Source organism: Micromys minutus (assembly GCF_963924665.1).
Source record: "Micromys minutus genome assembly, chromosome: 4".
Lineage (NCBI taxonomy): Eukaryota > Metazoa > Chordata > Mammalia > Rodentia > Muridae > Micromys > Micromys minutus.
Window position 1 is genome coordinate 7234804 of NC_137973.1, and position 16938 is coordinate 7251741.

Below are 16938 nucleotides of genomic sequence, written 5' to 3' on the forward strand. Positions count from 1 at the left end.
AGCATCTAAGTTTACTATTTAACTCATGAAATCAAGTCACTATGGTAACCCTTCTGGGCTTTGGGGGAACAAATCACATATCTCGGTGTCTTCTCTAATTGTAGAACTTGGAATGCAAGCCCAGGCAGAGGCTTCCGAGAATCTTTGAGCTTGGAATTTTACTGCTAGTGACTTCATGGGTGGTCAGACTAGTAGTTCTGGAAACTTTATCAGTTTATCTACAAGGTGTGTTTGTTGGAGGAGACACAGTTGTATGGACAAAACTAATGCAACTCAAATCTGCTAAATTATTATAGTAAGAAATAATTTTTTTCTAACAATACACAGGACATCCCTTCTAGTTGCAGTACTTAAGGGATTTCTCATTTATTATCTGGTTTTGGAACTTCTTGAATGTTGACTGAAACGACCCAAATGTGTTTTTAAACTTGTCTTTTTGATCAGGTGGAGAATATATGATTATAGCCATAATCATATATAGACCATACCCTAGTTTTCAGAAACATACTCTTAACAGTTCCTCATATTCTATACCTATCACTCTTATTCATGTTTATATTGTTGGGGTCAAATTATTTAAATACTTAGCATGCTTCTTTTGTTGTTCTTAGGGAAGTCTAGGTTTCTGTAGAAACTTTAGCAGTTATGTAAAGTAGACAAGAAGTCTGGAGATAATATAAATTGTTTATAGTTACTTTAGTTGCTACCTCTGAACAATTTGTTACACCTCAGTGCAGTAATTATATTTTATATCTTAAAACTTTATTGGGATCACAAGAAGGCAGAAGTGTCTGGGGGCCACACTGGCTGGGAGGGCGTCAGGAAGCCTGAACTTCAGACCAGTGGATCAGCACCTTTCTTGGTGGACAGGGGTAGAGAGACTAAAACATTTCCTTTAGAGAGCACTTGTTTCTGGGCGACCAGTCCTTGCCCACACTTCAAGTTATCCTGCTGAGGTCCACCTTTGTTTACCCAAACTCCTGCCCCCATCTTCCGTGAGAACTGAGGAGGTAGTTGTCACTTCCAAGCCTCCAGAGGACTTTTTTTTTAATATATTTTATTTACATTTCAAATGTTATGTACTTTCTCGGATTCTTCTCCCCCCCCCCCCATATCCCCTATCTCCTCCTCCCCCACGCCCCCCCTCGCTTCTATGAGGGTGTTCACCGACCCACCTCCTCCCACCTCCCTGCCCTGACATTCTCCTATGCTGGGCATCAAGCCTTGGTAGGACCAAGGGCTTTTTTCTCCTCCCATTGATGCCCAACAATGCCATCCTCTGCCACATATGCAGCTGGAGCTATGGGTCCCCCATGTGTACTCTTTGGATTGTGGTTTAGTCCCTGGGAGCTCTGGTTGGTTGGTATTGCTGTTCTCATGAGGCTGCAAACCGCTTCAACTCCTTCAATTCTTTCTCTAACTCCTCCATTAAGGACCCCGTTCTCAGGTCAATGGTTGGCTACGAGCATCCACCTCTAGAGGACTTCTAACCTGAACCACAGGCAGAGTCGCTTGCTGAGGGACACTCCAAGTCTCCTTGTGGAAGAGTAACCACCAGCAGTCCTGGACCGGCCGTGTTTGCCTCAAGTCTAGCCTCCGGTTCTGGGACTCCCGGTTCTGCTGTCGGAGAGACATAGTTATTGGTGTCCGTGTCCAAATCCTGCCTCTCGGGGGGTCCTGGCGGGCCTCTGTGGCGACAGCCTCGGGTGGCCAAACTAACTAATCACTAGCTTTCGATTCCTGAGCTGGGAGAAATGTGTCCCGTCTCGCCTGCCCTACGAAGGGCCTGGCGTGGACTGTACCATTGAGTTTCGTGCCGGAGGGGGAAGCGCTCAGGTTCAGCTCCCCGCTCCCCAGCGAGCAGCCGTGCCGCCCAAGAAACTACGGTTCAGTGAACTCACGTCACTATCACATTGTCCCCGGGAGCCGGCCTCCGAGGCAGAATCGACCATCCGCTAGAGCTGGGCGGCTGGACTCCCGCTCACCCCCCGCGGCTCTCCCCCAACACGCCCGCTGCCCACGTGCGCCCGCCCGGGCGAGCTCCTTCGGCCCCCAGCCGAGTGAGAGCGCTGCGGGGTCTGGAGGCGCCGCTCCCGGGGTGGGGCCGGGCGGGGCGGGGCGAGCGCGAGCGGAGCCGGGAGCTGCCGAGCGGAGCCGAGCCGAGCCGAGCTGCGAGGTGCCGGGAGAGGCAGGCAGAGCCTGCCGGCGGCTCCGCACCCTTCGTGCTGCGTTTCCCGGCTCGGTGTCCTCCTGCCTTTGCCCAGGCACCGGCAAAACTTTTATTGTCTCGGGGACCCCGTCCCCGGAGGTGTGACGAAATCGCAGCGTTCCGCTGTCTCGTCCCCAAGCCAGCCTGCAGCGGCGATCGGGGGAACGTGCAACCCTCGCCGCCGGGCTCTTGCGCCCTGCGCTTCCTCACCTGCCGATCGCTCCCGTGGACCGCGAGGGGGATCCCCAAAGGGACCGCGCGGGCATCGGCACCCCGAAATCCTGTTCACCGTCGCTGACCGGCTCGGCGCAACTTTAACTTGATTCCTGTCGCCCACCCGGGGCACCCGCGGCGGCCGCCGCCGCCGTCGCTGCGGTCTCACAAAGAGCGCGGGGTGGGAAGGCGGCGCGGGCGGCGGGCACGGGCCTCCGGGCTGCCCAGACAAAAGGGAAACTGCCATCATTCTGGACGACTGTTCCGAGCCGCCGAGGGTTCATCCAGCCGGCCCGGGGTTGCCTCTCCGCCTTGGTCCCCGCGGGCTGTGCCCGCAGTACTCGGACTCCGCGAGCTGCGGGGCGCGCGTTGCTGCTGCTGGTCGGGCTCTAGGGATAATAAATGATAGAGGATACAATGACTTTGCTGTCTCTGCTGGGTCGCATCATGCGCTACTTCTTACTGAGACCCGAGACGCTTTTCCTGCTGTGCATCAGCTTGGCTCTGTGGAGTTACTTCTTCCACACGGACGAAGTGAAGACCATCGTCAAGTCCAGCCGGGACGCGGTGAAGATGGTGAAGGGCAAGGTGGCCGAGATTATGCAGAACGATCGTCTTGGAGGACTTGATGTGTTGGAGGCCGAGTTTTCCAAGACCTGGGAATTCAAGAGCCATAACGTTGCGGTGTACTCCATCCAGGGCCGGAGAGACCACATGGAAGATCGCTTCGAAGTTCTCACGGATCTGGCCAACAAGACGCACCCGTCCATCTTCGGAATCTTTGATGGGCACGGCGGCGAGGTAGGAGTTCTCTGGGTCCATGTGTGTAAATAACCGGGCGTCTGGTGCGTGGCGGGGTCGGATCTGGGTGAGAGGGGCGTGGCGATGACCTGGTGATGACAAAGGTGAAGCAAGTTCTCAACCCTGCCAAGGAGGCGTTCGGCTTAGCAGAGTGACACGCACTGGATATTCCGTGCCATGTGAATATAAAATTCCCGAGGTCAGAAGCCAGTTAATAACGGCAGCTTTCCCGGGGAGAATGACTAGTATATTCAGTGAACTTTGTCACCAGGCCTCAGTGTCCCGATTCTTGAATTCCAGGCAGCCAAGGAAGCTGCTGTCTTCCGTGTACCCCTAGGGGAAGAAGCCTGCGCCAGTTGTATAGATTCGGTGAAGGAAGCTGTGACTTTTATTCCCTCCCAGCTGCCACGCTTCTTCCCAACTCTGCCAACTTCCCTAGAGCCTTAGGACAGGAGACAGGGCGCCTCGCTGCTGGTGGGTTTTGGCTGCCTGGCCTTCGCAGAGGTGGCTGTGAGCGCAGAGCCTTCCTGCGGTCCTCCTCACGCCAGACCTCTCTGCGGTGACCAGTTCGGGGAGACTGATGTCTTCTTCCTTCTATAAGCCTTTGTTTGGCGTTTATCTGGGAGCAGGAAATAGGCTTAGAGTCCGCTATAGGTCTTTCTGTGACATCAGACACTCTGGGCGTGTGGAGTCTCAGGTTTCCCAGAGGTCCTGCCCTTGGCTCTCAGCCCAGACTCAGTGTTAAAACGTGGTTCCAGAGCGAGTTTGACATCTGCCTCAGTTGGACACTTGTAACTCTTACATTGTTTCATGCTTGCCCACCTCTTTCTTTTCTACCTTTACCCTCTCCTCCTCGCTCCTTCACATGAGTACCCTTCTTCCTCCCCTCTGAGGGCTCTGGGGAACTGTGTTGACTTGTTCTTGGTCTGTGCTCTCCACTCAGGGTTTGCAAATGTTGCCCAGGTACACTGCCTCACTGCCAACCTTGCAGAGAATACCAAACATTTCAAATATTTGGAAAACGTAGGTGATAAGACTGGAATTAGTCTTTAAATAACAACAACAACAACAAAAGTTTTTTACCCCCTTTTCCTGTTTATAATGTGCCCTTAAGAATGAAAGTTTCTCCGTGTACTTTTGTAGTCTTAGGACGGTTTGGAGTGCTCCTCCCCTTGGCCACAGGATAGCTGGACGACAGGAGGCTAGTTGAGATAGGAGACACTGCATAGTGAGATACCAACAACCAAGGGTGGCTGTTTAATGACCGAGTCATGATGTCACTTTATGTGCCTGGACTCAGTGGGGGTGAGGCAAGCTGCCAGCCTCTCCCCTGTAAATCATTTAATAAACTTGTATTTATTATAAATCTGCAGTACAGCAGTTGTTGACCATCTGATTCTGGGTTTGGAAAGCACTCCTTTAGAAGTTCTGATGCAGTATCAGTGTTGTAAGTGTGACGTATTGGCATGCTCTGGCCTTGCATGTGATTGGATGATTCAATTTGTCTGCAGAGCCAAAAGTTTCAGTTGAAAAGTTTCTAAGCAGTGTCTGGGTAAATACGCCACCCAGGAAAGGGTGTGATGGACACCCCCCTTTAATTCAAAGTATTTCCACATACCCCACGTTCACTGCGCACATCTAAACAAGTGTTAAGTGAGAAGGTGACCACTGTTAGCCAAACCATGAAATGCCTTTCACGGCGCCTAGTGTTCAAATGCTTGCTCTTTGCAAAATAGTTAGCATTATCAGCTTGCACAAGAACTAGAGTGATTGTGGGTTCGCTTCCAGTCTGGGGCAGTCAGGTGGGTCTCTGCCTTTGTTTTACCTTAAGAAAGAAAAGATCCAGAGTGCTATAAATGAGCAGTCGGGATGGGAATAGTAGCAGATACTTCTCTCTTGCTTTTTAAATTCTCTGGTTACATCATTTTAAGATAATCCCGGCATCCAGTTCCTTCCCTTGTGTTCTTCTCGCCTTTAGCGTTCACCAGAGGAGGGTGCCACTGTGTGATCTTTTTTCTTTCTGGTTAACAGTTACAGCCTCTCAGAAAAAGGTGCCTTTTCTGTATATACGTGTACGCACATGGCCATACACAACATGGAGGTCAAATGAGTTGAATTTTATTCATGATAATTCATCCTGATCAAATAAGCCATACAGAGTTAGATTCAGAAGGTAGCTTCTCCCGTGCTTGTATATTTCATCCTTATTTACTGATTCAACCCGTTGTTTTAGACGAGGTGCAGATAGCTTGGGGATTGTGCCCTTCCTAGGCTGTGTGGGGAGTGTGAGGCTTTGGTTGTTGGTCTTTTCACGGATAACAGGCTTGCGTACTTACCTAGATACATCCACTCTAGGGATACAGAGGTGAGTGAACAGACTTCTGCCCTCCAGAGAAGTTTCGGACTAATAGGAGCGGTGATTAGTGATGGAACAGCGCACTTACTGTGTTCTAGGAACTCAAGAGCAGGCTCTTAAACCAGACGGAGAGGTAGGTGAGGTAAAATGCCAAGGAGGCACCGTTGACTGAGAGGAAGAAGAAAGGCTTGGCTTGCCTATTTGTGGTTAAAAATAGGGTCTGGCTACGGAGTGTAGGCTGGCGCGACCTGACAGTCCTGCTTTAATCTGCCCAGTGCTAAGCTTAGAGGCATGTGTCACTCGGTGCCCTGAAAAAGTGAGTGCTTTGACTTAGGTTCTGGCTTTGAATCTTGGTGACTTCATATCAGCTGTGACCTTGGGCCATTTGCTCAAGCAGCTTTATCTGGGAGCAGTTTATCTAAAAAAGGGGGTGGGGGGAAGGATACTAATGAATGTGAGGTGAATCCTCTTTAGCTGTACCATGTTGGAAGGACTCAGTGGAGAGAAAACCACCACAGACTGCTCCAGCAGTTGGAAGTTTGCCATGTTGTGGCAGTGATAACCAAGGGAGGGATGGTTCACCTGTGGGAATTTCAACGTTCGTCATTAGAAAGATGTTTGTGGGGTACCCATAACTAACTTATTCCCCGAATTCTCTGTGTCTTCTCTCTAACATCTGGTAAATGAACTTCTGATTATTAGCTAGGGGTTCTAATTGAGAAACCAGCACTCTGGTATCAGGTCCCATGGTTTCTGATCACCGAGAAGGAATATTCTCTGTGGTTAATTAATAACTTGGTAGATATTCTGATTTGGACTTCAGCGTCCTATGAGTTGAGCTAGCATATTCAGCAGGTGTTTTCCACACCCCCAACCCCAGCCCCCACAAACACATCTCTGGACTTAATGCTGAAGGCTATACTGGATGGCTGTGGCTTTATTTAGATGTATAAGGTCTAAAAGATCTCTGTAATCCAGTAGACCAGGCTCTTTGATTCTCCGGGACCCTTTAAGCATCCTTTCCACCATACTATGGGCAGATGTTTGGCTGCCTGTGCATGTATCTGAAGCTATGGTGGTGATTTTCTTATGAAACATAATATCAAGAAACTCAAAGGTTATAAACAAAGCTCAGATTGTAGCACTAGCTATTGGAAGGTTGCTCTTTTTAAACTTCAAAAAGATTAGCTAAGAGGCTGGGCTCAGTTTTTAGTCTCAAGCACATAGGAATCAAAGGCAGGTGGATCTCAGTGAGTTCAAAACCAGTCTGGTCTACATTGTGAGTTTCAGGATAGCCAGAGCTATATAGTGAGACCCTGTCTGGAGAAAACAAGCCAAACCAAACGAATAAACAATCTCCCCCCATAATGTCATCTAGGAGAATGATTGACACGTACAATTTACCTACAGGTAAAAGGCATTTTGTCATCCGTTTGGTTGTTTGTTTAAAGTAAGGTACAGAGGAAAAAATCAATTCTTTGATGCAGTTTTGACTGACGTCTGTTTAGGTGACTGGGTTGTTTTTTTTTTTTTTTTTTTTTTAATTGTTCACATGCTAATAGGCATTCCTGTATTAAAGGTCATGTATATTGCTTATATTGTAACATATAGTTTTGAAAGTTCACATTTCATATCAGAGAAGAACATACTTCAGGCGCGTGTTGGCAATTTCAGTCTTGAGGAATGATGAGAAATCGTGTGTGCCTGCAGGATCCAGGCTCTCAGGGCTCTGACTCTGAGCGCGCATACCTGTTTTGAGACAGGCTTTCCTCATATATGTCTGAGCACAGGCATATTCTTCAGAGAAAACAGACAGGGACATCCCCCGGTCTCTTCCTGGACAGCCTCCAGCCCGTGTGCCTGTCTGTGTGCACTGTTGCTTGTCTGTGAAGGTTCTGAGGAATGGTCTTCTGAAGCCCCGACAAACGGACAGCAGAGACGATGAGGGTTTTGGTGCGTATGTAGCGTGCGCAGCACACATTGTGTTCAGAGCGCACATAGCACACGCAGAATGCTTTTCATGAAAACCAAGGGAGAGGTAGTTCCCTACTACGTGTCTCTTTCCTCTTAAGGCTGTCGAGTCATACAACTGAGTCATCCTGTGGGTTTTTTTGCTGCTAACAGTGCTGAGAGCTAAACCTCCAAATGTGTAGAATGTTACAGAGACATTCATTTGGTGTGTTAACCCCACTCCCAGGATAGCTCATTTTTTCCCCATCCACTTTCCCTTTGTCCCACTTTCCTCTCTCCCTTTATGTACATATTTTATCTTGTGGTGTAATATGTTTTTATGTACGTTTCGTTGGGTCCCTCTGAAATAAGGTACAGTTCTAACTAAATTACAAGCCGTATACTCATTTCAGACATTATGAAGGAGGTTAGTAAATGATTAACTCTCACATTATAGTGTGCAAGAGACCTAGAGGTTTACTGAGAAGAAATGTTTTATGGCTTAAGAGACAATAAGTTATTTTTGTTTAAAATGATACATTACATTTCTCACAAAAGTCCCTCCCCCCCCCCCCAGTCTTTCTTGCTTTTCCTTCCTCTCTCCTGTTCTTGGGGACATCTTGGCACGTGAATGTAGGGGACTGGCTGTGACCTCGCGCATCTTTTAACAAATTAGTAAGAAAGCCAGCCGAATGGCGCCAACAGCTGTTGTCTGTGTGGGGTGCCACTTGTGGAAAACAGGGTTAAGCTGTGTGACTCCAAAGATGAGTCAGTGCATTGTCTGCCCCGAGGAAGCATGTGTGTGTATGTGTGATGTGCACGTATACTTTCATGTGTGTGTATGAACTTGCATGTGTGTGCATGTGTATCTGGAGGCTAGAAATTGATGCCACCTGGACCATTCTCCTCTGAATTACTGAGGTAGGGTTTCTCACTGATCCCGGACCTCACCGCCTTGGCTAACATAGGTAGCCAGCTGGCCCCTAGGACGGCCTGCCTCTGCCTCCTAAGTACTGAGATTATAGATGGGCCACCACACCTCCTAGGTGTAGGGGATCCGTGTTTCTGTCCACAGGCCTATGTGGCAAGCACTTCATCCAATGAGCTGTTTCCCTAGCTCTTCAGGAAGCTACTCTGGGGAGGTGAAACGTTTTAGAATCTTAGAACTACTGGCCGTCCATGAGCCTTAAGTATGTGATGACCTGTCAGAGCCAGCTTATGGAATCTGGGATACTCGTAAGAAGAAACTGACATTCCATGGTAGTCTAGCATCTTAGGAAGGAGAAGGGGAAGTTAACATTTCTTCCCCTTCAGTGGATTAGAGGGAGCAAAATGAAGACTTAGCTGGACAAGTAGGTGGTCCATTGCTTAGAGCAGACTTTTGTCAAATCTGTCAACCAGGAAACCCTTTCGTTGTGTTTTTGTATTTGGATACTGTTCATTCTCATGTACATGGTGATTCTTGATGATCCTATTTTATGTTAAGTGTATTTATTTGGAAAGTAAACTTCTCATCAGCACTGGGAACAGGTAATCCATCAAATAAAATTCTTGGCCTTCAACGTTCTAAGGAGCTGTGACCATCCTGATGGGGTGGAATGATTTCGAGTTGGTTTCCCCAGTTTCTGGCTGTTAGAGTCCCTTTGTCTTCCCACCCCCCTTCCCTTTCTATAGGGTCTTGCTATATAATCTAGGCTGGCCCCTGTTCAAAATCCTCCTGCCTCAGCCTCATTTGCCTTTTTATTTTTCTCAAGCCAGGGTTTCTCTGCACAGCCCTGGCCGTCCTGGAACTTGCTCTGTAGATCAGGCTGGTCCTGAATTCAGAGATCCACCTGCCTCTATCTCTCAAGTGCTGGGATTAAGGGTGACGGCATTCCCAACCCGACCTCTTTTGCTTTTAAAGGTCAGAAAAGTGGCTTGGAATATTTCACTGCAGGGCATAATTCGAAACAAGGCGAGTTGCTGTGCCGGGCGAGTCCTGTAGTGAGTCTGCTTTCAGGAGATCCTGGTGGGGGATGTTAGCCACTTTCCTGCAGGGTGACAAGAAGCTGGGAAAAAAAAAACCAAAACAAAACAACTTTAAAGGAAGAAAGATCTATTGCGGCCCACGTTTCACAGGTCTCAGCCCAGCTTCACTGCCTTCTGTGGCAAACCAGAGACATTATGGCACAGGATGTGTCGTAGCAGAAGGACAGGGCCGGAGAAGGACAGGGCCGGAGACACCGGAGCTCTTCTCGGCAGTGGAGAATTCGGAGATAAGATAAGCCCTTCCTCACCTAAGTCCTCAGAGCAGCCCGTCTAGCTGTGAAGTCACGGATGGTTAATTAGTACCTTCACGATCCAGTCACCTCTTCATACCACCTCGTGAGCATTTCATGTCGAAGCAGCCATCATAGAAATGTCTGCTTTCATCTATTTTACTTGTGCACATGCATACACTTTTCCCCTTCCATCTACTGGGGATTGAACCCAGGACTGTGTGTAGTAACTGTGTACTTTACTGCTAAGCCCCATCTTTAGCTCTCGGTCCAGTTTCTAGTTCAAGTGTGTGGACGTTATCAGAAGTCCTTCCTGGGCTTTGTGGTTGCATTTCTGTTTAGTTCTTTGAGCATAGATCTCACTGTGTAACCCATGCTTACTCTGACAATGACCTTGACCTTGGAAACTCAAGTGCTGCTTCTGTCTCAGCTTCTCCAATGACAGAGGTTATAGGTACAAATCACTCCACATAGCTAGACCTAGCTAGTTTATTTTTTCTTTCTTAAAAAGATTTATTTGTTTTATGTGTATGTGTATTTTGACCACAACTGTGGCTGAGGACCGGGGCTGTCTTCTGTGGGTATTTGAAAGCATGGGGTGTTGTTGGCCAACACAAACAGGCCTTGCTTTAGCAATCCTGTTCCTCATCTGTATGCAAGAGGATTTGCTTTGAGTGACAGGTGAGGTGGGTGAGTCAGATGCCAAGCCTGGGCCACGCAGTGTGGGGTGGGCTGTCGCTGAAAGAGGAGCTTGGAAGGAAAAGCCTGCTTCCAGCTGCCGGGCTTCCCAGAGTGCCTCATCCAGGACAGAGAGCATCACTCCGACAGTGGTGAGTCTGGCTGGGAATTTGCTCCATTTTTTCCTGTACATGGCAGAGTTTCTGGCATTCATAAAATATGTGCTCTCTGATTTTCAGAATGGTATTCCTGCTATGCTCCTGTGTGGATGCATTTTAAAAGAATGGAAATATGTATTACTTACCACATCTGCTTTATTCCGGTGGAAAGGCCTTTGTTTCCTGGGGACAACGTCTTGCTCTGAGGCCCAGGCCATCCTCCTGTCCTAGCACAGGCAGTGCCTTCAGTTCAACCTTTGATTATTATTTTGTGTCTATGGATGGCTTAGATTTTGTTACAGAGTACTGCCCTTTCAGGATTCAGGAACTCTACTATATCTTTATTTTATTTTTGGTTTTTGAGACAGTGTCTCACCCGTGTAGTGTTGGCTGGCCTGGAATGTTCTAGGAGTCCAGGCTGGTCTCATACTCAGAGGAGAGCTGTATACATGCCTCTGCTTCCCAAGTGCTGGCATTAGACCTAGCTGTCTTTAGTTTTTAAAAAGTGATTTACATTTTATTGGCCATGATCATTTGATCTCATAGTTAAGTGATCCTGGGGTTAGGGACTCAGTTCTGAAAAAAAAAAATTATGTTTTTAACTTGAAGTTAATACCTGATTTGTTTTACTCTCAATTTCCATTTTGATCTTTAGCTATTTTGTTTGTGGTTTAATTTTAATATTGCTTTACTAAGTGTTCTAACTTATAATATTGCAGTGTTTTTAATATTAAATACTAGTATAAATATTAAGTAACATGAAATATTAAAACAAATCTGCAAGAAATATATTTAAAAACAAACTAATTTTGAAATTACGAGCGTATAATAATATGACCACGTGATGGTGTAGAGAAACAACACCTGAGGTCTCAGCTTGCACATTCGCACCTGCCGTGTTAGCGTGCGGCCTGCTGGTCCTGGTGGGCCTTTGAAATGTGGTTGTGCACAGTTGTGTCACGTGTTCATACAGTGTCCCATCTTAAATTACTTTATGCTGTCTGTAAACACTAAACATGGTACCACTTTGCACTATAGTTCTTTCTATTTCTATTTCTTATTTATTTGTTATGTGTTGCTATATGATGGTGTCACACACGTGGAAGTCAGAAGACAACCTGCAGTAAATGACTCTGTCCTTCTACGAGGTGGGTCCTGGGGATTGAACTCAGGTCATGAGGTTTGGAAACAAGCACCTTATCCATGTTGTCAGCCCCTATGTTTTTACTTCTAACAGTTTTTAGTGATAGAGTAATATTTACCTCCAGTTCTCGGAGTCCTGACTGATTTCTGACCTCCAAGGGCTCCGGCACGCATGTGGTGTACATACATACACATAGAATTAAATATGTGGTGTACATACATACACATAAAATTAAATATGTGGTGTATATACATACACATAGAATTAAATATGTGGTGTACATACATATACATAAACTTAAATAAAGAGAAAGGGTTAATCTCATGCACATTCTGGACTTTGTTTCCCCTCATTCATGTCCTTTTTTAACTCTAGTCTCTTTTGGCTTTCACATGATATATGTACTTACATGTATATGTTTAAGGCGGTTCACTTCGTCTGCCCTGCTGCCTCTGCCCCGGGTGGAATTACCGCCCCACCCAGCACGAACATGACTCTAAGGCCTGATAGCTTTTCATACAGGTTTATATATCAAACTCTCAATCCACAAACCCTCTACACAACAAGATTTCATCAAATGGACAAAGATGGAAACTGCCCTTCTATATGAGATAAAGACCTATAAAATCCTTAATGTTCATAGCTACCTAACGCCGATTAAGTCCACCTGGATCCAGTTCATCCTTCCCGATCTCCATCTTGGAACTTCTCCCTCGGTCCTCTCCCATCCTCTGACCTGTGACTCTCTATCTCTCCACCTCCCTTCCCTGCCCAACCACCGGCTCTCAACTTTATTTTACTAATTATAGTGGGAAGGTTCTGATGAAGTCACCTGAGTATGTGACTAGGCAGCCCTTCTTGGGGAAGTGGAATTAACATCAAAATACAAGCTGCAGGACAATATCTATCTATCTGTCTGTCTGTCTGTCTATCTATCTATCATCTATATCATATATATGTATATAATATCTGTGTGCCTATATGTCTGGTTTTAGGTGTCCACACAATCTAGGGAAACAAACAACTAATGACATGCAATGTTCTTCTCTCTGAGTTTAATTTATTCCATTTAAGATGAGGAAGGTCTCTAGATGCATCTGTTTTCTCTCCAGTGACATACTTTTACTCCATGGCAGTATAAAAATTCATTATGCATACATGCTATATTTTTCTTTATCTGTTTTCTTGATGGGTACCTAAGCTGATTCCAAAGCTTGACTGGTACAGTAGTGCCGCACATGCTCAGTAGGGTGAGCAGGACATGCAGGTGTGGTTGAGAGTTGAGATTCCCTCATCTGTAAACCCAGCCCAGGGTTGTTCTGATTTTATTTCTTGAGAAGCCTCCACAATAGTGCATAATGTCCATGGGCAGTGTGTAAGGGGTCCCTCACCATTGGTAATATTCGTCTGGCTTCTTTTTTCTCTTCATGGTAGACATTCTTTCTTCTCTCTCTCTCTCTCTCTTTAATTAAGGATTTATTGCATTTAATGTGAGTACACTGTAGCTGTCTTCAGACACACCAGAAGAGGGCATCAGATCCCATGACAGATGGTTGTGAGCCACCATGTGGTTGCTGGGAATTGAGCTCAGGAAGAGCAGTCAGTGCTCTTAACCACTGTAGCCATTCTTCTAGTTAGACTGTGAGTATAGCTTTAATCTTTATTGTCCGATAACTCTATTAAACACCTGTATGTCTTTATTAGACATAAAAAACATACTTTATCTTTTTAAACATGGTCATTAGCTCATTTATTGATTGAATATTTAGGTTTTTTTTAAAGTTCTTCATATATTCAGGATATTAAGTTACCACTGGATGTAGCTAGCAAAGATTTTTCTCTCCATCTGTGAACTGTCTCTGTGTAGATGCTTTTAACTTCATGCAGTCCCATTTCCCCGTTCTTGGCATGCTTTTCAGAACTATTAAAGTCCTTTGCAGGAAGTCTCTGCTTATATCTTGTAGTGTTTTCTTGTAGCAATTTCAGTATTTCAGGACATATGTTAAGGTCTTGAGTCAATTTCAGTTGGTCTAGTTTCCTTTTTCTGCATGTGGATGTCCAGTCTCCCCAGCCCCATTTATTGAAGAGGTATGAGAACAGCTGAGTAAGCCAGGGGAAGGGAGGCAGGACAACTCGGTGATTTCTGCTCCAAGTTCTTTCTGCCTAGAGTCCCCACCTTGGTTTCCTTCAATGAGGGACTATGACCTATAAGTAAACTCTTTCCTACCCTGTGTATGTTGCTTTTGGTTAGTCTTTTATCACAGCAACAGAAAGCAAGCCAGGATAATGGTGCTCAAAGAGTGTGAGTGTCTTAGTCAGGGTTTCTATTCCTGCACAAAACATCATAGCCAAGAAGCTAGTTGGGGAGGAAAGGGTTCATTCAGCTTACACTTCCCACATTGCTGTTCATCACCAAAGAAAGTCAGGACTGGAACTCAAGCAGGTCAGGAAGCAGGAGCTGATGCAGAGGCCATGGAGGGATGTTACTTACTGGCTTGCTTCTCCTGGCTTGCTCAGCCTGCTTTCTTATAGAACCCAGGTCTACCAGCCCAGGGATGGCTCCACCCACAATGGGCTGGGCCAGGGATGGCTCCACCCACAATGGGTGGGGCCCTCCCACCTTGATCACTAGTTGAGAAAATGCCTTACAGCTGGATCTCATGGAGGCATTTCCTCAACTGAGGCTCCTTTTTCTGTGATAACTCCAGCTTGTGTCAAGTTGACACAAAACCAGCCAGTTCAGTCAGATAGTCAATTACTCCCATTTTATAGTAGTGCACATTAAGGTAATAAGAAACGGAGTCATTTACCCAGTTCCTCATAGCCCTTAGGTGGTAACACTAGAGTTTGAAGTTGAGATTCAGACTTCTGTGTCTCTTTGGACTGGACAGATGGCAGAGAGTAAGGGAACTGGCTGCTGATGTGTAGGTATGTATGTCCCCCGTGTTATTAGTTTCTGATTGATGCCCTATAGCTTGGTAAAACACCGACAGCCTGTGCAGACATCGCCTTTGTTTTCTTACTTTGCTCAGTAGCACTCCAGATTTCTCCCGGCACTGTGGTGTTCCTGTGATGTGAGTTTTTGCAAACCTTGGTAGATGAATCTTCCATAGGCAACTGCCTAGGAGATTCCCCTTGTTACGGAAGCAATGGTGTCTGAAGTCAGCGTGTGAGCTTCACTTTCAGGCAGGTTCAGAGGCACCCCCTTTATTGCGAGCACAGTCTCTGTCTCATCATGGAGAACCCCTCCTTGTCGGGCAGTAACGGGAGCATCGGTGCAGACAGACATGACAGTAAGGGAGATTAAGGTTTCATTTTCTTTGGGGTTCTACAGGCATTAGGATAAATATGTGGGATTTGTAAATGATTATACAGTTTCTCTGGTACCAGTGTATTGATAGTTTATTATTTTCTTTTTAGAAGACCAAAGCAGTCAGTATATATATATATTTTTGTTCACTTTAGACAGCAAAATATCCTTTTCTCACTTGTTGGAACACCAGTGGCTTGTTTGGTTTGATAAGATGCTTGTTCTGTGTTTCCATTCCTGAAAGGTTTGAATATATTTGTTAAGCTGTATTCTGGCTTGTTATAAACCTTCAAAACCAGTCAGAGTCTTTGAGTAGGTAGAGGACAAGACAAAGTTGTATGTTGACCTCTGCAAGACCTCTGCATGACCTCTGTATGTCCTCTGCATGACCTCTGCATGACCTCTGCATGTCCTCTGTATGACCTCTGCATGACCTCTGCGTGTCCTCTGTATGACCTCTGTATGTCCTCTGCGTGACCTCTGCATGACCTCTGTATGTCCTCTGTGTGACCTCTGCATGACCTCTGTATGACCCCTGCATGACCTCTGCATGACCTCTGCATGTCCTCTGCATGACCTCTGCATGTCCTCTGCGTGACCTCTGCATGTCCTCTGCATGACCTCTGCATGTCCTCTGTGTGACCTCTGCATGTCCTCTGCGTGACCTCTGCATGTCCTCTGTATGTCCTCTGCATGACCTCTGCATGTCCACTTTCTACTCACGCACAAATAATGACAACATAAGCTGGAACACTTTGTGTAGCTTTTTTCCTCGGCAAAGCACAGCACACTTTTAAAATATTCATAGAGATTAAGTCTATACATATTGATAAATTGATATGTTTTCCATGAAGTAGATAGAGGTCTGTGCTTTGACAAAGTTCGGTGTGAGATATGAAGAGATAATATTCTACTTAAAGTGAATGAATCTCAAAGACCATTTTTTTTCTGATAGCATCTTATATTTGTGCTGACTTTCGCTTGTTTCTGTTGTAAGACCCCGAATTGGGGAAGCCCCTCACTCTAGTACCAGGAGAATGCGAACCCAAGAACTCACAGAGATCTAATTTTGCTGCAATCAGGCAAGAGGTTTATTTAAGGGGGGGGTAGACCAGAGCTCTGGGGACAACACATATCTCACGCAGGAGATAGAGGAGTCGACCTCGAACTCCATGAGGGGGACATATCTATAGGGAAAATTACGTAGATAGTTAGCAACAAGCACATAGCAGTTTCATTGGTTTATTCAAATTGGCACTCTCTGTCTGCTTTTGGATGTGATTCAACTCCAGACCACTCTGTTTTGGGGCACACTGACTTTCACTAGTTTTTCTCAGGATTGCAGAGTCAGACCTTAGCGAGGTGGTCTGCGGTTTTTGTTCTCAGCCTTGAGACATACTTGTCCTACTTGGGGCCAACTTGAAATTTTAACTCTTTCACTGTCAACTTGACACAAGCTAGGGTCATCTGGAAAGAGGAAACTTCCACTGAGGCGATGTTTCCTTCATCAGATTGGCCAGTAGAAAGCTGGGGCGATTGGTGTGGGAGGCTCCGCCCACTGTGGGAGGAGCCACCCCTGGGCAGGCGACCCTAAGGCAGAGAAGCAAACTGTGCTGGCCAGGAATAGGAGCACTCCTCCCTGGCCTGTGCTCCTTCTGCATATTCAGGTTTCTGCCCTGCCCTCGTCCATGGCTGACTATGAACTGTAAGCTGAAATAAACGCGTTGATTGTAAACTGCACGCTGAACAAACGTGCTTTTGGTCACAGTGTGTTATCGCAGCGACAGAGACCTAGACAGAACAGTAGTTTCCACCTCTCTGCCGTGGAAATAGAAGCCAGCTGAGGGAAAGCTTAGCAGCC

The 16938-nt window shown here is 46.4% G+C and overlaps 1 protein-coding gene across 1 annotated transcript in view; it reads left to right on the top strand.

The window, feature by feature from the left end:
- The first annotated feature begins 2170 nt into the window (after nucleotides 1-2170).
- The window catches only part of PPM1L (protein phosphatase, Mg2+/Mn2+ dependent 1L), a 231708-nt gene continuing 216940 nt past the window's right edge, over nucleotides 2171-16938 (top strand). Inside the window, exon 1 of the mRNA XM_080915806.1 lies at nucleotides 2171-3223. Within this exon, the coding sequence (XP_080771932.1) occupies nucleotides 2825-3223 (399 nt within the window). The 5' untranslated portion in view covers nucleotides 2171-2824. The remainder of the gene's footprint in view (nucleotides 3224-16938) is intronic.